Here is a 27,012-nt window from a genome sequence, read left to right as displayed (position 1 = left end):
TTGAGAAAGTCTTCATGATATGTAATGGAAATACCTTGGGGAGGCTTTGGAGTATCTATAGATATTCTGTAATTGGACTCAGTCTGCTAACCATGTGTTGAAATGCCTTTTTCAGTGGCTACAGTTGCCCATTTCAGTTTCTGGGGACAGTGGGCTCAGACTTAATGCAGTTTCTATATAGCAGCCTGCTCAATACCTGCTCAATGAATTCTTATTTCAGGTTGGCTATAAAATGCATTATTGACTCAATTCCCAGATGCCCATACTCCTGGAATCCTTGGAATTCTAAGTCCTGGAATCCTAGACTTCCAGACTCCTGGATTCCAAGATGGCTTGCAATCCTGACTTTCTGAAACTCCCAAGATTGTAACCTCCAACAGCTTTCCCCTGAAAAGAAAGAACAAATGCCCAGGCAGGAAAAGAAATGAGACTTGGATTCATTGGAAGAAGGCCCAAGCCTTGTCTCCACACAGCACTGCCTTTCGCCAGATTCCAACTTTCAGGAAGAAGTCAGACAAAAAAAGGAGGTTGAAACAAGCGTGAGGTGCCCCAACCAAGAGGAAGCCAAAGCTAAGTAATGCCTCCTTGATGGCCCCAGTTCTGATTCTACAACTATAGCCAATCAAAGGGGCTGCTATTTAACAAGTGACCAGTTACAGAAAGTCTATGAATGTTCCAAAGTCTGTCTAAGGCACTTACATTGCATGTCATCATGACTCTTCTGGAAAGAGGCTCCCTTGTCTCTGCTACCTGGGGAGTTGTATCAGTTGTACTCTATACATGCTTAGAAGGACTGTGCTTATTGGACAATTCTCTGTTACACTAAAACATGGCTTTCATGATGTCATTTGCTTGTTTAATGGCTTTCAATGTTCTTTTACATAATAAACACATATTTCTGTTTAGTTCCTAAGAGTAAAGCATGGCTGACCCCACCTTCTAGTTGCATATCCAACTACTACCCCTCTAGTCTAAAATAGTTTGTCATTTCACTTTCCCAGATGTGGGGCTCTATGCCTCTGACCCTACCGTTACTCTTTCCTCTGTGCCTTTAAATCCTACCTTTGCTCTAAGTTCCATCTCTTCCATAAAGGTTTCTGTTCTCTGACCCTCATTGATTCTTCTGCCTGTAATTTTTATAATGCTTCTACCCTGTACTACACAATTTCACACTTCATTTGGTACTTTCTCCTATTTTATATCTAGATTGTAGGTTCTTTGGGGGAACAAACAACATTTTGTATTTTGTCTTCATCCTCCATAAAGTCTCATGCTGATTGCATACTACTTGTTGGAGAATGTATAGAAATCTTCCAGGAATGGGAAAATCAGGGTTTTTTTTCTGTTCAATTTCCTAATTTTATTTAGTTTTTATATGACAATTAATTTTCACTATCTCAAATCTACTTCTTTCTGCTTTTCTTGAGGCTCTTCCTTTTTTTTTTCCCTCTAAAAACTCCTTTGGGTTGATAGCCTATAACTTCTCCAACTTCCTCAGGGCTCTGTTCTACTTCCTTTGGGCAGTGTCTTTCATTAGATTTTCACCACTTCTTTTGATCTTATTTGTTCATATTGTCCAGTTTTCTTTCTCCTCTACTGAAGTGAAGCAAAGCCAGTAACATCTATCTTGGCCTGTTTTGTTTTTTTTTTGGGTGGAGGAAACTTTATTGCCAATGGGCAGCATTCCTCTAAACTCCTTTCTACTTCCAGAGGGAAGGGAGCATCTGGTGATTTCAATACTGACTCTCCCGAAGCCAAAGAAAATATCACAAAGTACTATGGATAATGGTACAATGTTAGCAATGGTTCTGCAACTTCTGTAATAAGCAATCATTTACAAGACAGAGATTTTCCAATCCTGATCCATCAAATTAATTTTAATTTTCTTTTGCTTGTGGGAGCTCCTAACCATGACCGAAGTAGAATTTGATGGACTCCAAGTGTTAGGAAATAGGGAGGAAGATGGCAAGTATAGAAATCAGAAAAAAAGCATGAAAAATGAAGTGAGTGTTTTCTGACACAATTAGATGGCTGCCAGTTTGAGAGATGAAGCAACAAAAAATACATGGTACAATTTACATTTCTGATGGCCTGTTTTTCAAGTTTCTCCATTTAGCAGCTGTTGATTCTTTGAAATATGAATTCTATTTAAGTGAATAAAAATAAATAAGAAAACAAGCTTTCCAGCCTGGTGAACCATTTAGAAATACTAATTGCTGATTTTGCTGTTGTCTATTCCTTCATTGGGGCACCCATATACTGAGGATCATAGATTTAAAGCTAGCAGGTACATCAGAGGCACTTAAATCCAACCTCTTCATTTTTTCTTGTTGTTAGTTGTTTCAGATGTGTCTGACTCTTTGTGACTCCATTTGGTTTTTTTTTTTTTTTTGGTAGAGATAGAGGAGTGGTTTGCCATTTCCTTCTCCAGCTCATTGTACATATGAAGAAATTGAGGTAAACAGGGTTAAGTGACTTGCCCAGGGCCACACAGCTAAGAAGTGTCTGAGGTCAGATTTGAACTGAAGAGGAGTCTTTCTGACTCCAGATCTGGCACTCTATCCATTGTACCATGTGGTTGCTCTTTATTTTACCAATAAGGGAACTTAGGCCTGGAGAGGTTAAATGTTTTGGCCAGTGTCATGGGAGCCACAGAAGTGTAAGTGGAGGTTCAGAGAATTACAGAATGTTGGAGCTAGGAGGGACCACGAGATAATCTAGCCAGGGGTGGGGAACCTATGGCCTTGAGGCTACATGTGGTTCTCTAGGTCCTCAGGTGTGGTCCTCGGACTGAACAAATTTGTTCTGTGAAGTTTGGATTCAGTCAAAAGGCTGCACTTGAGGACTTAGGGTACCACATGTGGCCTCGAGCCCACAGGTTCCCCACCTGATTCTAGTCTACTCTTTTTGTTCTGCAGATGAATAAACTGAGGCCCAGAGAGGGAGATGACAGATTCAAGGTTATACAGCTAGTTAGTAGTGAAGCCAGGACTAGAACCCAGGGCTCTTGACCTCGATCCAGGGCTTTTCCTAATATGATGTCCCGTCTCTCTGAGTATGCCAGAGGGATGCAGGAATGCTCACAGAAGAAAGTGGGGAGGCAGGGCCCTGTTCTGGGGGTGGTATTCCTCCTGGGGTGGCAAAGGAGTACTCTGAAGGGGAGACAGAGGGAAATGGAAATGATGCTTCTGTGTAAGTAGGCCAGGTCTGGCATCTAGTTCTAGAGTGTTAGAATCACATACAGCCGAGGTACTTGTTCCAGGGGGACACAGATGGCCTGATTTTAGCACTGTTTAAGATAATGTATTGCTTATGCAGACATGCTGTGTGTGTGTGTGTGTGTGTGTGTGTGTGTGTGTGTGTGTGTGTGTCTGGGAAATCAAAGTCAGGGAAAGCCCAAGAATGATTATTTCAATCACAGATGTGAAACAGAGTTATAGTTAACAGGATGATGGTATCTTCAGGTGGCAAGGACCTGAGAGGCCACATAATCTGTGATAATAGTTGACCATCAGAAGTTCCATAAGGGCAGTGACTATTTATTTTGCTCTTGAATCCCCCAGTGGCCAGCACGTAAGAAGTGATGCAGAAATGTTTGGCACATATAGGCCTTCATCACTTCATGACTGGACCATTGCAATAGCCTGCCAGTTGGCCTCCCTGACACAAGTCTCTCTCTGCTCCAGTTTATCCTCCATTTAGCTGCCAAAGTCATCTTACAGTGCAGGTCTGACCGTGTCATCCTCCACTCTCAATAAACTACAGTACTTCCCTAGACCCTCTAGGATCAAATATAAAATTCTATGGCATTCAAAGACTTTTATAACCTGCAAAAACCACACTCCCCTTTCCAATCTTTTACCCTTTATACCCTACCATGCACTCTGTGATCCAGTGATGTAGGCCTTGGTGTTGATCACATAAAGCATTCCATCCTCCAGCCCTGGGCATTTTCACTGACTGTCCCTCATGCTTGGAATTCTCTCTCTCTTCATCTCTACCACCTGGTTTCCTTCGAGTTCCCCTAAATCCCACCTTCTATAGGACATCTTTCTGACCTTCTCCCTTAATTCTAATGCTTTTGTTCAATTGATTATCTCCGATTTATCCTAAGTCCACCTTGTTTGTACAGTTTTCATATTGTCTCTCCCATTAGACCATGAGCTTCTTGAAGGGAGGCACTGTCTCTTAGCATATTTCCTGGAAATATAGTAGGTGCTTATAAATACAGGCATACCTCAGAGATATTGTGGATTTGGTTCCAGACCACCACAATAAAGTGAATATTGCAATAAAGTAAGTCATGTGAATTTTTTGGCTTCATAGTGCATATCAAAGTTATGTTTACCTAGCCCTTAGTCATGAATGGGTGTTGCCTCAGACAAACGGAGACCTGAGAAAGGCCTTAATTTAGTAAAGCCAAGGCTACCCACTGCATCCTGGGCCATTGCCAGTCTTCTTGACTTTTGTATTGCCACTGGACTCCAGTGACTCTGGAGGAGAGGGTAAGGCTGATAACTTTGCACAGCTCTGCTCACTTAAAACCAATTCACGTGTAAGTCAAGACATCGCCTTCATGATGTCATTGGTCCTCTTCAAGAATGAAGGACAAATGACAACAACACCATACTGTAGTATATTAAATGTGTAATAGCATTACATCCAAAAAAAATAGACACACCTTAATTAAAGATACTTTATTGTTGAAAAATGTTAACCGTTGTCTGAGCCTTTAGTGAGCAGTAATCTTTTTGCTGCGAGAAGGTCTTGCCTCGATGTTGGTGGCTATTGACTGATTAGGGTGGCGGTTGCTGCAGGTTGTGGTGGTCATGGTAATTTCTTAAAATAAGACAACAATGAAGTTTGCCGGATTGATTCTTCCTTTCATTTGAACACTTAGAGGCCATTGTAGGGTCTTAATTGGTCTAATTTCAATATTGTTTTTTCTCAGAGAATAGGGAGGCCCAAGGAGAGGGAAAAAGACAGGGAATGGTGGGTGGGTGGAGCAGACAGAACACATAAAATATATCTTGATTAAGTTTGCTGTCTTATGTAGGTGTGGTTCATGGCACCCCAAAACAATTACAATGTAACATCGAAGTCATTGATCACAGATCACTATAACAGATACAATAATAATGAAAAAGTTTAAAATATTGTGAAAATTACCAAAATGTGACACAGAGACATGATGTAAGCACATGCTGTTGGAAAAATGGTGCTGATAGATTTGCTTGATACAAACCTTCAATTTGTGAAAAACACAGTATATGTGAAGCATAATAAAGCGAAGTACAATAAAGCAAGGCATGCCTGTATTTATTGACTGTATTGAATTGTTACGTGGTTGTAAAGCACTTAATACTTTATCATACTTGATCTTTACAGCAATCCATGAGGCTAATAATGCTAGTATTATTTTTCCTTATTTTGCAGATGAGAAAAACTGAAATTCTTAGAGGTTAATTGGTGAGTTAGTGCCAGGTCTCTTGTCCCCAAAGCCAACACATTTTTAACTATACCATGCTGTTGTATCTGGTTGGTTTTCTTCCTGTGCCTACGTTAGTTATAAGTGCTATTATTTAGTTGTTTTTCAGTTGTGTCTGACTCTTTATAATCCCTTTTGGGATTTTCTTGGCAAAGAAACTAGAGTGGTTTGCCATTTCCTTTTCCAACTTATTTTACAGATGAGGAAACTGAGGCAAACAGGGTTAAGTGACTTGCCCAGGGTCACACAGCTACTAAATGTCTGAGACCAGATTTGAGCTGAGGAAGAAGAGTCTTTCTGACTCCAGGGCCTGCATTCTATCCATTGTGACACCTAGCTGCCCCAGTTATGAATGTAGAGTTGGGCAATATGATGATAGGCCCGAATATGTGAGCATTCCTGCCCCAGACTGCTGGGGGTGGTGGTGGGAGAGTGCCTTATGTCTCCTTTTGCTTAAAATTTTCTGTGTGGTTGCCACACACTCATATGTCCATTGACCTAAAAGCTTCCTGTTGTTAATCCATTTTTTTCACTTCTTTAAGCTTCTGGCATTGATCAGCTGCCCAGGGCAGCAGGGTACCATGGCAGAAGTTGGGTAGTGTAAGTGAGGGGAGATGGTGTGTGTGTGTGTGTGTGTGTGTGTGTGTGTGTGTGAGTGCTTCATGAGCAGGGATATTGTACTGCTCTGAACTAGATTGTATCCTTGTGGAGATACCCTGACCCATCTCTGACGCCTCAACAAACTCAAAGAATGTTACAGGATGATGGTACATCAACATGCTCACTGAATTGTGTAAGAAAAGAAGTAAATGGCAAGCAGGTTTGTTACTTAGATCAAGATAATTCTTCCCTTTACTTTCCCCTGACTCATTCCATTGTAGAAAAAAGAATGGAACCACCCCATTCTCTGGGGAACTAACCCCATGTTACCTTTCCAGGAATAAAATTCAACTATTTTCCTTGCTAAGCCATTATGTATACCACTCCCCTGCCTAGAAACCCCTCTCCTTGTCACACTATCAAACTAAATTTCTTTCCATTTTTGAAACTCACTTCAAGATTCATCTCCCAGAAATGACTCCATGCTCATACAATAACAACTCATATTTATATAGTGCTATAAAGGTTACAAAGTACTTTCTTCAAAATAGTTCTTGGCATAAGTGCCATTTCTTCTTTTTGTTCAGTCATATCTGACTCTTCGTGATCCCGTTTGGGGTTTTCTTGGCGAAGATACTAGAGTGGTTTCCATTTCTGCCTACAGTTTATTTGACCGATAAGGAACTGAGGCAAATTGGGTTAAGTGACTTGCCCAGGGTCATACAGCTTATAAATGTCTCAGGAAGATGAGTCTTCCTGATTCCAACCTGAGTGTTGTATCTGCTTCGCCACCTAGCTGCCTTCCTAAACCCTCAATCAATTAATCAACTAATCATTCAATCAAAAAACATTTATTAAACATCCACTTAGTCATATGCACTGCTCTAGTACTCCAGGTGCCAATTATCTCCAACTTGAAAATTATTTTGTGTTTATCTGACATGTGATTTGAGTTTACTTGTCTGTGTTACCTTGCATATATTTTGTAGTACTTATCTGTTTAAGTGCCTTGAATATAGGGACTTTCTGTGTTCCTAGCCCTAAAATACAGTGCCTGGAGTATAACAGGTGCTTAATGAATGTTTGTTGAATGAATGAGTAAATGATATAATTAGTGTGTGTATTATTTTGCTGATGAGACAACTGAAGCTCAGAGAAGTTAAATGACTTGCTTATGGTCACAAAATAAATGAATATTGACTTTAGAATTCAAACCCAGATCTCCTGATGCCAGGTCCAGCTCTATTTACATCCACATCACCACTACAAAACTCTAATTATTTTTTAGCAGGCTTCCCTTTTCCTGGTCCTTTCCTCAATGTTCCCCTTGTTCTGTTTATACTTCCTCAATTTTTACATCCTTGTTTCCCATTGGGTGGTGAGCTCCTTGATGACAGGGGCTATGTCCTTTAATTTAATTTTATTATTTTTCATGCCCACATAGCAACTAGTACAGAGTTCTGTACTGAGTGGATGAGTCATAGTTTCTTTCCTCATATGGTGCTTAATGTATGCTGAGTAAAAAGACTAGGGAATAGTACTTAATGTATGCTTAGTAAAAAGACTAGGGAATAGTAATTCAGAGATTTAGTGGATAAGTAACTGCCTCATCCCACTGAGCCAGACTGGGTGAAAATGTCATTAACTTTGCCTAATACAGAGCGTTACAGAATTAAAGTATAATTCACTACTGTATTTAAAGGCCCCGTTTTTGCAGATGTGTAAAGAACAGTGACACTATAAAGCACAAAAGCCCTACCATTACCTCATTAATAAATATAGCATATACAAAGCCATTTTGAGGAGAAGATGAAGGGAACCATGGCCTCCAAACTGAATATCATACATGGGACAATTTCCTGGAATTGAGTTAGGGACTATAGCATTTTAAATATTTCAACCACTTTAGTTTCATAACATTCAGTTGACTGCCACTGTCTTTAAAACTGCTTTTGTTGCTTTTGGAGTGAAAAAGGATTGCAAAAAGAGTTTCAACTTACTTCTTTTACAAACCATTGACAAAAGGCAGGACCTATCCATTCTCTTGCATGAATACCGCAGTCTATCCAGACAGCTCTTTTGTAAGCCCGGGATCTTCTGCCCAGCTGAAAACAAAGGTATTCATAACAACCATCTCAGAGTTTTTTGATTCAATGACCAACAGCAAGGTTTCAGAATCGTTCTTCAGTACACCTTTATTTCGTTGAATAACAAACCAAAAAAGGAATGAATTTGCTATCTGTCCAGGAAGTCTAGGACTGCTTTACACAGAAGAGGAAAATATCCTGCCCAGTTTACAAATCAGAGAACCAAAAATATTCCTCAGATTTGTTGTCTCTTTCCTGAGTATTGTCTCATGGGTCCCACAGTAATACAAGTTTTATGACTGTGCCATAACTTTTTCCTTCAAAATTTCTCAAAGAGGCATCTATGCTTTAGAAATCAGCCTATTTCTTGGGTGTGGGAGGAAGATACAATATGAAGCAGAAACCAATAGGAGTTTGTTGAGCTAGATGGAATGAAGCACCAGGTGACAGTTTTTTCCTTATATATCCTTATTTTATTTATGCTGTTTCTAACATGAACTAGATGATTTCCAATTCAATATCCAATATAAAGCCCCTGACATAATATTCAGAGGAGGTCTTAGCTATATCTAGCTTTTCAAAAGTTCATCTTAAACATTGAAAAAACATAATTCCCTAGACCATTAATTTTCCAAATGAATTAACTGAAGAGGCTTTTCCAGAACTTTCAGTTGAGGAAAATAAGTTATAATTTAATAGCCTAATGGTAAAAATGTCCCCAGATTAGCGGTTGAGGCTGACTTTGAGAATATGTGAGAATTGTAGAGTCCTCCTCCCCACCCCCCCACTCTACAACCTCAATAAACAGCCCTGTGACAAAGTAGAAAAATATGAATGTTTTGATAAGTACTTCATCTGAAAAAAATAGCACTATGCTTTCCATCATACACAGCAATTCCTTATTTTTTGTTTTTACCTTCAGTATAAAAAGAGATCTTCCCTCATATGATTTTCCAATAGAAAACATGTGAACGAGGCCTGGGTGGGTTTTATTCAAATGATGCATCCAATTTTGAATCTAAGATCACAAAAAAAAGAATTGTCAGAGTCAATTACAATTATGGTAGAAAAGGGAGAATCTGAAAAGGACAAAGAGAATGCCAGCAGGAAATATCACATGGAACATGACATACACAGAAAATCCCATTTTATGTACCCTATACTTTAGGCAACCTATTTGATCTCATCTCATTTTCTGCCTTTTAATTTTTAATAGTAGGATGCCTCTTTAGGTCTAGTTTTTAAAGCATCTCTTCTGTCTGACATACTAATACTGTAGATCATTGATGTGTTAATGACAGTTTTGCTGTAGAGACAGCTATGCAGGAAAAAATAATCAAGTTGCACTGGATGTCTTTTGATGGGTAGAACTTTTTGATATTTTCTGCTCTCCACAAAATGAGGAGGGGGTAAAAAGTAGAAATCAACTTTAGAAAAATATGGATCCCAAAGATTTGAATATATTCATCTGTATCATCATTTTTTCTTCAGAGAAAGGGTAGGTAGGATCTCTCTCTCTCTCTCTTTTTTTTTATAAATTTATTTATTTTCAGTTTTCGATATTTACTTCCACAAGATTTTGAGTTCCAAATTTTCACCCCATTTCACCCCTTCCCCCACCCCAAGATGGCATGCATTCTGAACATCCCTTCCCCTAGTCTGCCCTCTCTTCTATCTCTTCCCCCCTTCTCTTATTCCCTTCCCCTTCTATTTTCCTGTAGGGCAGGACAGACTTCTGTACCCCATTTCCTGTATTTCTTATTTCCCAGTAGCATGTGAAAACATTTTTTAAAAACATATGTTTTTAAAACTTCAGGTTTCAAATCTTCTCCCTTCCTCCCTCCCCACCCACCCTCATTGAAAAGGCAAGCAACTCAATATAGGTTATACATGTTCAGTTATGCAAAATACTTCCATAGTAGACATGTGAAAAACTAACTCTATTTCCCTTAATCTTATCCTGCCCTCCCATTTATTCTATTCTTTCTTTTGACCCTGTCCCTCTTCAGAAATATTTGCTTCTGATTACTGCCTTTCCCAATTTGCCCTCCTCTCTATCATCTCCCTGTTCTCTTGTCCCCTCTCCCCCTATTTTCCCATAGGGTAAGACAGATTTCCTTATCCAATTGAATGTGTATGTTATTCCCTCCTTAAGCCAAATCCTATGAGAATAAGATTCACTCATTTCCTCTCACCTTCCCCCATTTCCCCTCCACTGCAAGAGCATTTTCTTTTCTGTTTTTTTTTTGTGTGTGAGATAATTTACCCCATTCTACCTCTCCCTTTCTTCTTCTCCAAATATAATCTTCTTTCATCCCTTAATTTTATTCTCCGGATATGACCCCTTAATCTTCAACTCACCCTGTGCCCTCTATCTATCTATCTATGTATCTATCTATGTATCTATGTATCTATGTATCTATCTATCTATCTATCTATCTATCTTATATCTATCTATCTATCTATCTATCTATCTATCTATCTATCTATCTATCTATCTATACATATAATTTTTTCCTCCAACTACCCTAATACTGACAAAGGTCTCATGAGTTATAAATATCATCTTTCCATGCAGGAATGTAAACAGTTCAACCTTAATAAGTCTCTTATGATTTCTCTTTCCTGTTTACCTCTTCATGTTCCACTTGAGTCTTATATTTGAAAGTCAAATTTTCTATTCAGCTCTGGTCTTTTCATCAAGAATGCTTGAAAGTCCTCTATTTCACTGATTTACCATTTTTTCCCCTGAAGGATTATACTCAGTTTTGCTGGGTAGGTGATTCTTGGTTGTAATCCTATCTCCTTTGCCCTCCAGAATATTATATTCCATGCCCTGCGGTCCTTTAATGTAGAAGCTGCTAAATCTTGTGTTATCCTGATTGTGTTTCCACAGTACTTGAATTGTTTCTTTCTGGCAGCTTGTAATATTTTCTCCTTGACCTGGGAACTCTGGAATTTGGCTACAATATTCCTAGGAGTTTTCCTTTGGGATCTCTTTCAGGAGGAGATCTGTGGATTCTTTCAATTTCTATTTTGCCCTCTGGTTCTAATATATCAGGGCAGTTTTCCTTGATAATTTCTTGAAAGATGATGTCTAGGCTCTTTTTTTGATCATGGCTTTCAGATAGTCCAATAATTTTTAAATTCTCTCTCCTGGATCTATTTTCCAGGTCAGTTGTTTTTCCAATGAGATATTTCACATTGTCTTCTATTTTTTCATTCTTTTGGATTTGTTTTACAGTGTCTTGATTTCTCATAAAGTCACTATCCAATTGCTCTATTCTAATTTTTAAGGAAGTATTTTCTTCAGTAATCTTTTGGACTTCCTTTTCCATTTGGCCAATTTTTCTTTTTAGGGCATTCTTCTCCTCATTGGCTTTTTGGACCTCTTTTGCCATTTGGGTTAGGCTATTTTTTAAGGTGTTATTTTCTTCAGTATTTTTTTGGGTCTCCTTTAGCAAGCTGTTGACTTGTTTTTCATGATTTTCTTGCATCACTCTCATTCTTCTTCCCAGTTTTTTCTCTACTTCTCTTACTTGCTTCTCAAAATCCCTTTTGAGCTCTTCCAAAGCCTGGGGCTGATTCATATTTTTCTTGGAGGCTTTGGATGTAGGAGCTCTGACTTTGTTGTCTTCTTCTGGTTGTATATTTTGATCTCCTTTTTCACCAAAGTAAGATAATATAGTCTGACTCTTTTTGAGCTGCTTGCTCATGATCCCAGGCCATTACTTGAGTTTTAAAACTCTTTGTTAAGGTAAGAGTCTGCTTCCAATGTGGAGAATGTACTGTCCCAAGCTTTGGGGGTTTATATAGCTGTTTTCAGAGATACTTGTAGGGACCTGTAAATTTTCAGTTCTTGCAAGGTGGTATGATAAGGGGCGAGGTGTTTACTCCTTTCCTGGCCTGTGCTCTGGTCTATTAGTGACCACAAGCACTCCTTTCTGCCCTGGAACTGTGAGGAAGGTTTCCTGTTCACAGCCACTACAAGCTCCACCGTGCCAGCACTCCTCCTTACCCCAGGACCCCTGTCCAGAACTGTGACCTAGATCCAAGCACGGGCAAAGCAAGAGATTCCTGCCTCAGCACCAGCAGAGAGATCCCTGCAATCCCCCTCTGATAAGCCACTGTATTCCCCCTCAGTCTGTGGGCCAGAAGCTGGGAAACCAGCTGCCCCACCCCCTAGGGCCATGCTCTTGGGGAATGGAGCTGAGACCCCGCCTTCCTCTCTCAGCACCACAGAAACAGACTTTTCCCACTGACCTTCTAAGTTGTCTTTGGCATTTGTGGATTGAGGAGTCTGGAAACCACCACAGCTGCCCGCAATTCAGTCCTCTGAGGCCTGCTCTAGGTTTGCTGTGGCCTGCATGCCCACACCGCGCTGAGCTGTGCTCCCAGCCCGATGCGATACACCTTTCTGATCAATCATCCTGGTTGTCTTAGGCTGGAAATGTGTTTTGCTCTGTCTTTTTGTGGGTTCTGCTGCTTTAGAATTTGTTTAGAGCCATTTTTATAGTATTTAGGAGGGGTTTGGGGGAGCTCAAGCAAGTTGCTGCTTTCACTCCGCCATCTTGGCTTTGCCCCTCGGGTAGGTAGGATCTCATGGGACTGAAATTTCATAGGGAAATCAGCCTTGGAGGGATAGGAATCTCTTACAAAGGAAATTCAGAAAATATGAAGAGACAAAATTCTGGTAAAGAGGGAAAACAGGATTTGACTTAAGAGACTAACATGAATACCCAAAGAACTAATCAACATAGATATATAGAAGATGGAAGCAAGGGCAGGTAACAGAAGATGAATCATTAATGAACTATGAACATCAGCATGGAATAGTCCTGTGAGAGGAATTTTAGAAGTACTGCAGCTCGGAATATTGTAGAGCAGATTTTTGTTCAGGGCTGAATTGGGCTAGGTGGACTTTGAGCTCCTTTCTGGGATTCTCATGTATTTAGGGTTACTGCACCAAGCAGTCTTTTTAAAAAATTTAGTTTTAGTTTTCAACATTCACTTCCATAAGATTTTGGGTTTTAAAATTTTCTCTCCCTTCCTCCCCTCCTTCCTCCCCAAGACAGTGTGCAATCTGATATAGGCTCTACATATACATTCCTATTGAACATTTTCACATTAGTCATGTTGTAAGGAAGAATTAGAACCAATGGGAGGAATTATAAGAAAGATGAAATAAACAAGAAAAAAAGAGCTAATAGTATGCTTTGATCTGCATTCAAACTCCACAGTTCTTTCTTTGGATGTGGATAGCATTTTCCATCATGAGACCTTAGGAGATGTCTCAGATTCTTGCACTGCTGAGAAGAGCTAAGTCTATCAAAGTTAGTCATCACACAATGTGACTGTTCCTGTGTACAATGTTTTCCTGGTTCTGCTCACTTCACTCAGCATCAGTTCATACAAATCTCTCTAGGTTTTTCTCAAGTCAGCCTGCTCATCATGTCTTATAGCACAATAATATTCCATTACATTCATATACCACAACTTGTTCAGCCATTCCCCAATTGATGGGCAGCTCCTCAATTTCCAATTCTTTTCCACCACAAAAAGAGTTGCTTTAAATATTTTTGTACATGTGGGTCCTTTTCCCATTTTTATGATCTCTTTGGGATACACCCCTAGGAGTGGTAATGCTAGGTCAAATGGTATGCACATTTTTATAGCCCTTTGGGCATACTTCCAAATTGCTCTCTAGAATGGCTGTATCATTTCACAACTCCACCAACAATGCATTAGTGTTCCAATTTCCCCACATCTTCTCCAACATTTATAATTTTCCCATTTTGTCATGTTAGCCAATCTGATAGGTGCGATGTGGTACCTCATAGTTGTTTTGATTTGCATTTTTTCATATGACTACAGACTTCAATTTCTTCTTCTGAAAACTGCCTCTCATACCCTTCGACCATTTGTCAATTGGGGAATGGCTTGTATTCTTATGAATTTGACTTAGTTCTCTAAATATTTTAGAAATGAGGTCCTTATCAGAGACACTGATTGTAAAAATTCTTTCCAAGTTTTCTGCTTCCCTCCTGATCTTGGGTGCTTTGTTTGTGTAAAGACTTTTGTATTTAATATAATCAAAATTATCCATTTTGCATTTCATAATGTCCTCTGTCTCTTCTTTAGTCATAAATTCTTCTGTTCTTTATAAATCTGACAGGTAAACTATTCCTTGCTCTCCCAGTTTGCTTATGCTATCAAACTTTATATCCAAATCATGTACCCATTTTGCCTGTATTTTGGCATAGGTACAACAAGCACTCTTAAATAAAATTTATGGAACAAGAATTGCACTTAATCTAAACTTATATTTATCTATAAATTCAGTCATTTTTCAGTCATGTCCACCTGTTCATGACACCATTTGTAGTTTCCTTGACAACGATATTGGAGTAGTTTGCCATTTCCTTCTCCAGCTCATTTTATTGATGAGGAAGCCTAGGCAAATGGGGCAAAGTGACTTGCCCAAGGTCACATAGCTAGTAAGTGTCTGAGGTCATATTTGAACTAAGAAAGATGAGTCTTCCTGATTCCTGGCCCAGTACTCTATCCACTGTGCCACCTAGGTGCCCCCATATTTATCAATCAATATCATATATAAATTCCATGATACATGATTGCTGTCTTGCAGTTGAAGTCGCAGTGAATATGTGTACACATATATACATATATGTAATATATATACATTATATTATATGTTATATATAATATATACATATATAGTAATGATATTCAATGCATATATATATATATATATATATATATATATATATATAAAATAAAAATCCTCTTCTTGTTTACTTACTTCTTCTAAAGAGTGATAAACTTCATAACTGTATCCTGGAAGTGATCTGCGATTCCGCTGGGCCCTCAAGCTGTTTCCTTTTTCCAGTGTTTTTTGGAGATCTGCTATTAGGACCCTGGATTAGAAAAAAAATAGTTGTTGATAAAGAATAAATTAAATAGGGACAATTTCAATATGCAATAGAAATTACAGATCTGCAAAGTGATGTAGAGCAGAGCCTGAATATGTATTTTTATTAAAATATTTGAAATGATTTCTAGTTCAATGAAATAGAAACTGCCAAATAAATAGTACAATTATTTTAAACACACACATATACATACCCCATTTTGTTTGCTCAGTACTCTGGGTGACTTATTTAATTCTATCTCATTTTCTGCCTTTTTGGGGAGTTCTAGAAGATCTCAAAAAAGAACTTTAAAAATCAAATAAGAGAGATAAAGGAAAGATTGGGTAAAGAAATGACAGTGAGGCAAGAAAATAGTTTAGTCTCAAGGACTTTAAGACTCCAGGGAAGAAGGAATTCACTAGAAAGGAACAATTGTATTGATTGTTTATGGGCTACTGTGAATACTTTCTTTTTTCTTTGCATTTTTCAAGGTCTGGTATACAGACTATTTGGTACCTAATATATGTGTTGTTACCTTCAATGACTGTGTGGGATTTGGGGATTCCTTTCCCTACATCTGCAAAAGCCGAAACACAAGCTACATTTCAGCTACATTCTGATATGTCACAGAGGCAACTCTGGGAGGGGGCAGAACAAGTCAAAGAGAGGAGTGATTTTGAAGGCAGCCTGAAGATTGAATCTTATTAATGTAAATCCAGGGCTTGGGGTATTGGGACGTGTATTACATGAAATATAGTGATTTCTTTTTCTATGAGTTAATGATCTTGTTAGTTCTAGGATGGGGCAAGTGAAGAAAGACTGCTTAAAAAAGGGGCTTCATTTATTTATTTATTCATTGATTCATTAAAACAAATCTATTAAGTTCTTACTATGCACAAAATATGGTGACAGGCAATGGGAGAGGTACAAAGAAAACCAACACATGGTCCCTGAACTCCAGGAGTTTACATATCATAGGGTAGTTGAGCTATAGCTAGGGTAATTTAGATATAGAAAGATAATATCATAGCATAGTTGAGATATAGATAGAAAAAGAGCTTTTTATGTAAATAACTAGTACACAAAATAGAGTATGACAAGATTATATAGGTGACAGAGCTCTAGCCTTGACTTGAAATCAGGAAGCCGAGTTATATTTCTTATAGAGACATTTACTAAATGTAACTCTGAGCATGTCACTGAACTTCTAGGAGCCTCAGTTTCATCATCTATAAAATGAGCATCTACCTCACAAATATTATTGTGAGGATCAAATGAGATAGCATATGTAAAGCACTTTGAAAAAGCTTAAAGAGCAATATAAATGCTAACTATTATTATAAGGATTAATTCTTAAATTATCTCTCCTTGATATTTTTTTTAAAAAAGATCAGTTGTTTTCCTAATGAGATATTTCACATTTTTTGTATTTTTTTCATTCTTGTTATTTTATTTTATTTTATTATTTTGGTGTCTTATGGTGTCATTAGCTTCCACTTGCCCAATTAAAATTTTTAAGAAATTATTTTCTTCATTTGGCCAATTTTACTTTTTAAGGAGTTCTTCTTTTCAGTGAATTTTTGGATATCTTTTTTCCATGTGGCCAATTCTGCTTTTTAAGGAGTTCTTCTGTAGTGGATTTTTGTACTTCTTTTACCATTTGGCTTATTCTGTTTTTTAAGGTGTTGTTTTCTTTAGTACTTTTTTTTGTGTGCCTTCTTTACCAAGCTGTAGACTCTTTTCATTATTTTCTTGCCTCACTGTCATTTCTTTACCCAATCTTTCCTTTATCTCTCTTATTTGATTTTTAAAGTTCTTTTTTGAGATCTTCTAGAACTCCCAAAATATTATAGCCAAATTTTAGAGCTCTCAAGTAAAAGAGAAAATATTGTAAGCAGTCAGAAAGAAACCATTCAAATACCATGGTGCCACAGTCAGGAACAGATAAGATTTAGCAGCTTCCACATTAAAGAAGCAGACTATGATATTCTGGAAGGTAAAGGAGTTAGGATTACAACCAAATATAACCTACTCAGCAAAATGAAATATAATCCTTCGGGAATGGGGAGAAATGGGCATTTAATGAAATAGAGGACTTTCAAGTTTTCCTGACTAAACTAGAAGTGTATAGAAAACACAAAATTGAAGAGAAATGTAAAAAGGTGAACATGAAAGAGAAATCATAAGGGACTGAATCCATTTATATTCCCATATGTTAAGATGATATATGTAACTCCTAAGAACTTTATCATTATTAGAGCCATTAGAAGGACTCTACGTAGACAGAGTGAGTCAGTTATGTTGGGATGATCTAAAAAATGGATGAGCAAGAAAGAGGGATGTATTTGGAGTAGTAAAGGAAAGGATGAATGGGGAAAATCATCTCACATAAAAGAGGTGCACAAGGAAGAGCTTTTGCAGTGGAGGGGAAAATGGGAGAGGCACACAATGCTTGAACCTTATTCTCATCTGAATTGGTTCAAAGAGGGAAGAACATATATATATATATATGTGTGTGTGTGTGTGTGTGTATGTATATGTATGTACATATATATGTATATATTATATATATATACTTAATCTTAGTAGGGAAATAGGAAGGAAAGGGGATAAGAGATAGGGGAGAGTGATAAATGAGACAATAGATTAAGAGAGGCAGTGGTCAGAAGTAAAGCAGACTTTTGAGGAGGAACAGGGGAAAGAGAGAGAGAGAGAGAGAGAGAGAGAGAGAGAGAGAGAGAGAGAGAGAGAGAGAGAGAGAGAGAGAGAGAGAAGAAAAAGAAGTAGAAAAGAAGGAAGAGGAGGAGGAAGAGGAAGAGAAGAAGAAGAAATAGAAGAAAATAGGATGGAGGGAAATACATAGTAATCATAACTGTGAGTATGAATGGGATGAACTCACTCATAAATGGAAGTGGATAGCAGAAGGAGTAGAAACCAGAATCCAACAATATGTTGTTTACAAGAAACACACTCGAAACACAGGTTTAAAATTGGGGTCTGGCAGAGAATCTATTGTACTTTAGCTGGGGTAAAAAAGGCAGAGGTATCAATCATGAACTTGGACAAAGCAAAAGCAAAAATAGGACTAATTAAAAGACATAACCAGGGAAACTATATCTTGTTAAAACGTACCACAGACAATAAAATAACAAAATTTTTTTACAGCAAGTTTCTCTGATAAAGACCTCATTTTTCAGATATATATATATGGCAATGAGTCAAATGTATAAAACTAAAAGCCATTCCGCATGTGATAAATGGTCAAAGGATATGAACTCATAGCTTTTAGGAGAACAATTCAAAACCATCTGTATTTATATGAAAAAGTGCTCTAAATCACTATTGATTAAAGAAACAACTTTGAGGTACCACCTCATACCTATCAGATTGGCTAACATGACAAAAAAGGAAAATGACAATTGCCAGAGGGGATATGGAAAAATAGGGACACTAATACACTGTTGGTGAATTGTGGAATTGTTGGAATTGTGAATTGGTCCTATCATTCTGGAGAACCATTTGGAACTATGCTTAAAGGGCTATAAAACTGAGTGCCCTTTGACTCAGCAATACCACAACTAGGTCTGTATTCCAAATAGATCAAAGACAAGGGAAAAGGAAAATATTTATAGCAGCTCTTTCGTGGTATCAAAGAATTAGAAATTGAGGTTTTCTGAAATCCAGGTTTTCTGAAAAGATTTACATGAATGAATACAAAGTGAAGTGAACCAAACCAGGTGATCCTTATACATAGTAACAGTAATATTGTGATGATGGTCAATTGTGAAAGACTTAGCTACTCTGATCAATACAGTGGTCCAAGATGATTCTGAAGGAGTTATGATGAAAAACACTGTCTACTGCTAGAGATACACGCACACACACACACACACACACACACAGAACTGATGAACTTGGAGTGCAAATCATTACATGGTTAATACAGAATTTTTTCCCACAATTTTTGCATGTGTAATTTACACATAATTTTACATGTGTAATTTATTTTATATTGTTTGCCTTCTCAATAGGTTGGGGAGAGGTTGGAGTGAGGGCAAAATTTGGAATTTAAAATATTAAAAAATGATAAAAATAAAGATAAATTTAAAAAAAAAATTTGAGAAGGGATCCATAAATCTTCCCAGACCACAAAGGGGTCCATGACAAAAAAGGTTAAGAACCCTTTTCCTATATTTCTCTCTCTCTCTCTCTGTCTCTCTCTCTCTCTCTCTCTCTCTCTCTCTCTGTCTCTCTCTCTGTCTCTCTCTCTCTCCTTCCCTCCCTCTGTAAATTCGTAGGCTCTCATGGGTTTAACTATCATCTCCATGCAGATTATTTTCAGATCTACATATAAACCCCAGTCTGTCTCTCAAATTTTAGTTCCTGTTCACCAATTGGACATTTCAAACTGGATGTCCCAGAAACATCTTAAACTCAACATATCTGAATGTGAACTCATAATCTTTTCCCCTAAATCCTCCCCTCTTCCAAGCCTAGATTACACTCTAAGTCATTATAATTATTTCTGTGTTCCAAGTTCATAATCACGGCATTACCTGGGCTCCTTACTCTCCTTCACCCCACATATCCAGTCAGTTTCCCCTTCTCTTCAGTCACACAGCTGCCACTTTAATTCAGGCTGTCATGACCTCTCATCTATATTATTGCAACAGCCTCTTTAATCTTTCTCCTGCCTTAAGTCTCGCCATTCCACTCCCTCTGACAAACTTCTGCCAAAGTAATTTTCCTTAACTGCAGATCTGATCACATGTCTTTTCATTCAGTTAAATCCACCAGCTTCCTATTGATTCTAGGAAAAAATATGAACTCATCTCTTTATCTTTTAAATCCCTAAACAGCATGGTTCCAAACTACCTTTCCAGCCTCATTGGCATTATCCTCCTTATTGAAATTTGCCTTCCCTCTTTTTTTTTTTTAACTCATGACATCCTCTTTTCCATCTCTGTGCCTTAGAATTGGCTGTCCTACACTCCTGGGAATGTACTCCCTTCTTACATTTGCCTCATATAGTATAATTCTTTCTTTATGAGTCAGCTCTGATATCATCTTATGCATGATCCTTTCCTTACCCTTCCCCAAAAGTGCTATTTATCTACTTCCCTAACTATATTGTCTTTGACTGCTTTGTGGGTATATGTGTATACATCTATATACACATACACATTCACCCTTACATGCATAAATTTTATATTTATCCTGCATATATTTTCATTTGTATTTGTTGATTCCCCCATTATAATATAAGTTAATTATGTTTAGGACATTTAAAAATTATTTGTGTCTGTATCCCCAGTGCCTAGCACAGTGAGTGGCATATAGTAGGAGCTCAATAAATACTTATGGATTAATTAATCAAAAGATAGGAAGATCTGGATAGAGAGAAGGTAGAGAATAAGAAAATATAACTAACTAAGCAAATAGTAGAAAGAGATTCATTCTTAGTTACCTATCCTTATTTTTCTTTTCAGCAAGTCTTTTAAAAATCATTTTAAAATGAATTCTCTATATATTCATCTTTTTAGGTACTTCTTCCCTTTCTTTTTTTAGTGGAATTATTTCCACTTGTCACTTCAGAATTTTATTCTTGGGAGCTTCTGAAATTTCCTGGGTTAACTTCCTTTGTAGAAATTTAAGCCACAGAATCATACACATCAGAGCTCTGTGCTGCATTCCCTGAGTACAGGGTACACATTAGGCTGTATCTGTTTTCTTCTTTGTTTATTACAAATTAGAAAATGGAACAGTCACATCTCTCAAGGTTGCCATACTTTTACTGAAACAACTAGTTCCTCCTTGTTGGTAAGAATATGTGTTTTCCTTGACATTTCTTCCATCTTTTGAATAATGAAATTAAATTCTTGACAGTGATATTAGCTTCTCTGCTTTTGATGTGAGAGCTATGGAGGATATCTAGATCACTAAATCACCTAACCATCATATCTCTGCACCAGGATTATGATATTTTCCTTCTGTCCAGTAGTATGATATATATTTTTACGATGATATCACTCCATTTATCCCTTTGCTGCCATAAACTCAAATGTTCCACCACGCTTTTGCATTCTTATTTCCAGATTTTCTCATTTGAACTTTTCTTTATAACATGATATCTTTTTGTTCTTATCTATTTGGTTTTTCCTTTTGCAATAACAAAATGGTATATTTTATTTAGTTCTTCAACCATTTTTCATTGATTGATACATGTCCAATTCCCCTTTCTTACATTATGATAGAATTATAGAATATTAGAACTAAAAAGGATATAAAAAAATCACTTAGTACACTCCCCTCATTTTAATGGTGGAAATGCTGAAACCATTCAGTTTTTATTCAATGTAGCTTCTTCTCTTTTTTAATACCTATACTTTCATTTTTTTAAGGTTATACATGTTCAATCATGCAAAACGTATTACCATATTAGTCATGTTGTAAAAGAAGACACAGACTCAGAGGAAAAAAAAGTGAAAAAATGCAGAAACGAAAAATAGTATGCTTTGATCTGCATTCAGACTATTAGTTCTTTCTCTGGAGTTAGACAGCATTTTTCATCATTAGTTCTTTGGAATTGTCCAGATCATTGTATTGTTGAGAACAGCTAAGTCTCAGTTTCTTTTAAATGAGGCATACCCTTCCTGATCAGTATTCAGATCAGAGCTGCCATCCCATATCTCAATGATACCAATGGTTATCATCTGCTTCTTTGTGATAGGATCTCAAGTTTACCTTACTCGTTAACCATATTTCATACATTTGAACATAGACACCTGAGGCAATGTATTTTATTGTTGGTTCCTATCTTGGATTTGTTTTCTGTGAATTACTGGGCTCCTCTATGTTATTCTTATTCCTACAGTATAGCTACTCTCTATGGTATGGTCTGTGTAGGTAGTTTACCTCTCTGCTGCCATTCTCTCACTTTCAATTAGCTTTGGTAGATTCTAGTCAAATTTTTTTAACATCTTTTTAGCTATTGTTGTATTATCCGTATGACACAACCACTCTAGTTAGGCATAATAGATTATGAAAAGCTTTTGGTTCTGAATCCATGTAGTCACAATTTCTGGCACATAGTAGTTGCTTTATAAATTCTTGCTGACTTGACTTATTGACTTGGTCCATAGTTTTTCACTCTATCCATAGAAAAAGTAAAATTTTAAACTGTCATTCAGAAACTCAAATCCCCCTCTTAAGGTGTCTTTTTTTTTTTACCAGCTATTTATTTGTCAGATCTTTCTCACTCTTCTGAACTAAATCTTTGCCTCTAATTGGTAGTCATGGTGAAAATATGTGTGCTCATAGGATCTTCAATTTCTTGCTCAGAACTTTATAATCATTAGGAATATATTTTATGTTCATTTTGGTAATTTAACTCACCCCCACATGGATCACTAGATAAGTGCAGGAGTGAACAGGTTTGACAGATATTTGGAGGAATTCCATCACATTCTGAATATGTAATTAAAGGAGAGAGCTAAGGGTTGGGGAGAGTGTAGTCGTGCATGCAAATAAGTATAATGGCAAGTAGGTTGTGACATGGGCAAAAGAAAAAGCCAGACAAAGTGCTAATTTTAAAAATGCTGTTTAATTAATTAATTATTATTATTATTTTTTAACAAATTCCCCATGAGGGAAGGTTGCCAGAACTCAAGGAAAACACCATGCCCATCTGAACATCTACACCTAAAGTTGGAAGCTATCTTTCTTTCTTCTATGACATTCTTTAGTGTTGGTAGATGGCTCAGGCAGGAACCTTTTAGAAGATTGAATACTTGCTCAGGTTCCTTATTATGAACTCTCTCTTCTTATCTCCCTCTTTTTCTCTTCTCTTCTTCTCCAAAAATCCCACTGATCACCTTTGTGTTTTAGGATTAGTAATAGATCCCCCAGTGCTGTCTTAGGTTTGCAGGTTGAGGCTAAGAGTACTTCTCTGGTCCATAGTTCTTCTAGTGCATGGAACAGGTTTGGGAGTTTCCCTCATAGGCATTTTATTTCTCTGGTAACAAATTCTTTTAGGAGTTGTACTCTGGTTCCTAGTTCATTTTAGGTCTCCTGAAACTACCTGCAATATCAAGAGGGCTATAGAATAAACAACACAATTCTAGTGTGACCTTGTTATTCTAGGGGCTCTAGAATCAACCTGTCCCTACAGGATTCAGCACCTGAGACAGCTCATAGATGATTGCTTCTAACTAAAGGAAGTGTGGTATATAAGACTGTGCAGCATTGACTTGGACCACTGCTTCTGTGTACATACATTTGGCAGTTTATTAAACATACAATTGCTCCTTGGGGAGAGGGAGAGAGGAAAGGGCTAAGCTAATTCACTCAGTGCTAAGATATTTCAGGGAACTGGATCATTGGAGGAAGACAGCCACAGATCCTTACAATATTTTAAACTAAAAGCAAAAAGAAAATCTTATTTTTAGTTGCTCCTATATTTATCCACCATTCATTCAGCTGTCAAATTGTATTCCTAAAGCATATGTCTTACCATGTCACTATTCTGCTTAAAATGCTTCGGTGGCTCCCTATTGCCTCAGCTGTTAGAGCTTTCTTCACCTCCATCAAGAATACTGATTTGCATTTATATAATGCTTTAGGTTACTTGGCATATATTTTGTATTTACATATCTGGTACATATTGATTCTATTTAGTAGAATATGTGTTGCTGGAAGGCAAGGGTTATTTTCATTTTTGTCTTTGGATCTCCAGCACCCAGGCTAGTGCTTGGCATATAATAGGTGGTTAATAAAGACTTGTTGAATTGAAATTGAAAAACAACACAAAAAGGAAATTGTACTAGATATGGAAAATATATGCACCTGCTTTTATCCTGTGAAGATATAGGCTAGGGTGAGTCAGGGGCTGTCATTATCATGCTTTAGCATCAGAAGGAAAGAAAGGACTTTCTGAATGTCCAAAACAAGCAGTCCTTGCTTCTTTTCAGTTTGTATTTAGGATTTACTTTACATTTTCCCAGTAAAAGTTTGTTTACCAACCCACTACCAAGCAGCAATGTAGAGCAATGGATAGAATGCTGGACTCAGTCAAAAAAGTCCTGAGTTTGAATTCAGTCTTGGACACTTACTAGCTGTGTGATTCTAGACATGTCAATTTACTTTTCTATGCCTCAGTTTCCTCATCTGAAAAATGAGGATATTGTACTTGATAGCTTCCAAGGTCCCCTCCAACTCAAAATTTATGTTATTACATGCTACTATGATGCTAAGTATGCTTCCTTCAGAAATCTGAGATTCAAGGTTTATTTATAAACAGATATGACTTAAGGATATTTTGCTCATAAATAAACTAATAAAAGATTCTCAGAGAAGAGAAAAACAGGGAGGTAGGAAGGGAGAGTTCATAATAAGAAACCTGAGCAGGTACTCAGTCTTTTGAAGGGTTACTGAAGCTGTCTGCTAATACCAAAGAAGGTTATAGAAGAAAGAAAACTGACTTCCAACTTTAGGTATAGATGTCTTCCTTATAAATTACAGAAATACACATTTTAATTTTGAGGCAGAGTTATTGCATCAATTCAACTAGGAAAAATAAGTAAAAGTAATACAATGAAATGTTGGTGGGTTTATGAAGAAACAAAGCTGTGTTCTTCAGTTGGGCACTATATGTTGATTCAGTCTTTTAGAGAAGAGAATCATAAGATTCTAACAAAAATAATAGTACACACCTGGCAGCCTAGCATAGTGGCTAAAAGGGACCTGTCCCCAGATTCATAGCGCTCTGACACATATTAGCTGTTTCAATGCTGGGCAAGTCACTTAATGGCTAATTGCCTCAGGCAACTCTCTGAGACTATTAGTTGCAGAATTATTGCCTACATGCAATAGTGGAGGAGGTTTCCTCAGCAGGGATCTCCCTACCCTCAGGAAATCACAGGTTAGTACCCTAAACCATGAAGCACATATTTACAAAATGTTTTCTAGTTTAAAGCACTTTTCTCACAGCAACTTCACAAGGGAAGGAATTGCTTTATTGTTGTTCTCGATTTACAGATGAGCAAACCAATGCTTAAAAATGTTAAATGTCTTGTCTCAGGTCGCACAGCCCTGAACACAGGCTTTACAACCATACGTCTGGTGTTCTTTCAATGACAATATACCTCCTCACAGAATATAAGAATATTAGAGCTGAAAGGTACTGTAGAGGTTATATATTTGAAACTTCTTATTTTATAAGATGAAGGAACTGAGGCTTGTTCTTCTTCCCCATCAAGATTGTGTCCCATCCAAGTCAGCAATATGTCAAAAGAATTACAAGACAACCCTAATCCTTTGACTTGGTAAGTCCACCTTGAAAAAATTCCCTAAAAAACCCCCAAAAGAAAAAAAATGTAGAATACACAAAAAAGATGTTCATAGTAGCGTCAGTTATCATGGAAAAAACTGGAAAAAATCCAAATGTCCCTGTGCCCAACAGAGGAATGGTCAAGAAAACCCTGGCATATGAATGCAAAGGAGTAATGTATAGTTATTAGAAATTTTAAATTTGTGGACTGTGTCAATACTTGACAAGGTATGATAAAATGTTTAAAAAGGAGGATACAAAAATACATAATCATTAATCATAACTAAATAAAAATTTATTTTGTACATTGAATTAGCAAGAACTTCAAGGAGTATAGTGTCCAGTATACATAGTTTTCTTTCATTTAAAAAAAATTTTATTAATTTATTTTGATTTATCAACAATCACTTCCATATGCTTTTGAGTTGAAAAATTTTCTCCCCCTTCCTCCCCCCCACCCTCCCCAAGACGGTGCACAATCTGATGTAGGCTTTACGTTTATGTACCCCATTAAACATATTTTCACACTAGTGAAGTTGTAAGTAAAAATTCAAACCAATAGGAGTAACCAACAGAAAGATGAAACAAAACTCAACAGAAGGTAAAAATAAATGATAGCGATTCGACTTCCATAGTTCTTTCTTTGGATGTGGACAGCATTTTCCATCCCAAGGTCTCTGGCAATGTCTTGGATCCTCATAATGCTGAGAAGGGTTCAGTTTAACAATCTTAGTCATTGCATAACGTGGCTGTTATTGTGTACAAAGTCCTCTTGGTTCTGCTCACTTCACTCAGCATCAGACCACATAAGTCTTCCCAGGTTTTTCTGAAGTCAGTATACATAGTTTTCTTTTGTACATGTTGTTTGTTTACATGAAAAGAAGTTATATGTTAAAAAAGCTCAAATCTTGATATTTTAAAAAGAGTGCTAATGTTAGATTATCTTGCAGTGACATTGATCTGATCTCCTTAAACTGAGCAATAAAAATCCTAATGTTACATTGGAAGCCACTTGGCAGTATGTAGCTGTTGTACCCCTCCCTCCTTCTCCCTTAATCAAGGTATCCATGAAATAATGGAGCAATTCAATCATTTGAAATATTTAAAGATGCTAAGAGGTCCCTCAGTGATATTCCTTGAGTTTGGCAAGTGGCTAAAAAGCTTTGCTTTTGTAAGTCATTTTCAAGAAACAACTGTCATATTAGTAGGTTTTGTACCATAAAATAACACTTAACAGCACCCATAAGTTACTTTCAAATGACTGTAATTGCTTAGCATAATAAACATAGTTAGTGTGATACAGGCAACTCAATCATCCATGCAATGGGGATTGTGATGTGCCAAGAGCATATAATCCAAAAATCTTTTATGCTATATTTGTCTTTGCAGTGCATTGTGGCTTTTTTATATTTATATCCCTCATTATGTTTCTCGTAGTCTAACATTAAAAAGAAATGTATGGAAGACAAATCTAAGGGAAGCTAATGGAGGAAGAACGCAAAAGACTGGCTTGGTTCAATCAATCAATCAATCAATCAGTATTTATGATGTGTCTCCTACATAGGTGCCCTGAAGATACAA

At 37.2% G+C, this 27,012-nt stretch overlaps 1 protein-coding gene across 1 annotated transcript in view; it reads right to left on the bottom strand.

Annotated features, from left to right (window-relative positions):
• CPA6 (carboxypeptidase A6) overlaps positions 1–27,012 on the bottom strand; it is a 109,141-nt gene that overhangs the window by 68,845 nt on the left and 13,284 nt on the right. Inside the window, exons 2-4 of the mRNA XM_021002092.2 lie at positions 14,996–15,110; positions 9,092–9,193; positions 8,089–8,193 (exon numbers count right to left, since the gene is read on the bottom strand). Coding sequence (XP_020857751.2) covers positions 8,089–8,193; positions 9,092–9,193; positions 14,996–15,110 — 322 coding nt within the window. The remainder of the gene's footprint in view (positions 1–8,088; positions 8,194–9,091; positions 9,194–14,995; positions 15,111–27,012) is intronic.

Source organism: Phascolarctos cinereus, unplaced genomic scaffold (genome assembly GCF_003287225.1).
Source record: "Phascolarctos cinereus isolate Bilbo 61053 unplaced genomic scaffold, phaCin_HiC Scaffold_4;HRSCAF=312, whole genome shotgun sequence".
In the NCBI taxonomy this organism is placed as follows: Eukaryota; Metazoa; Chordata; class Mammalia; order Diprotodontia; family Phascolarctidae; genus Phascolarctos; species Phascolarctos cinereus.
This window is presented reverse-complemented; position numbering and strand designations above follow the sequence as displayed.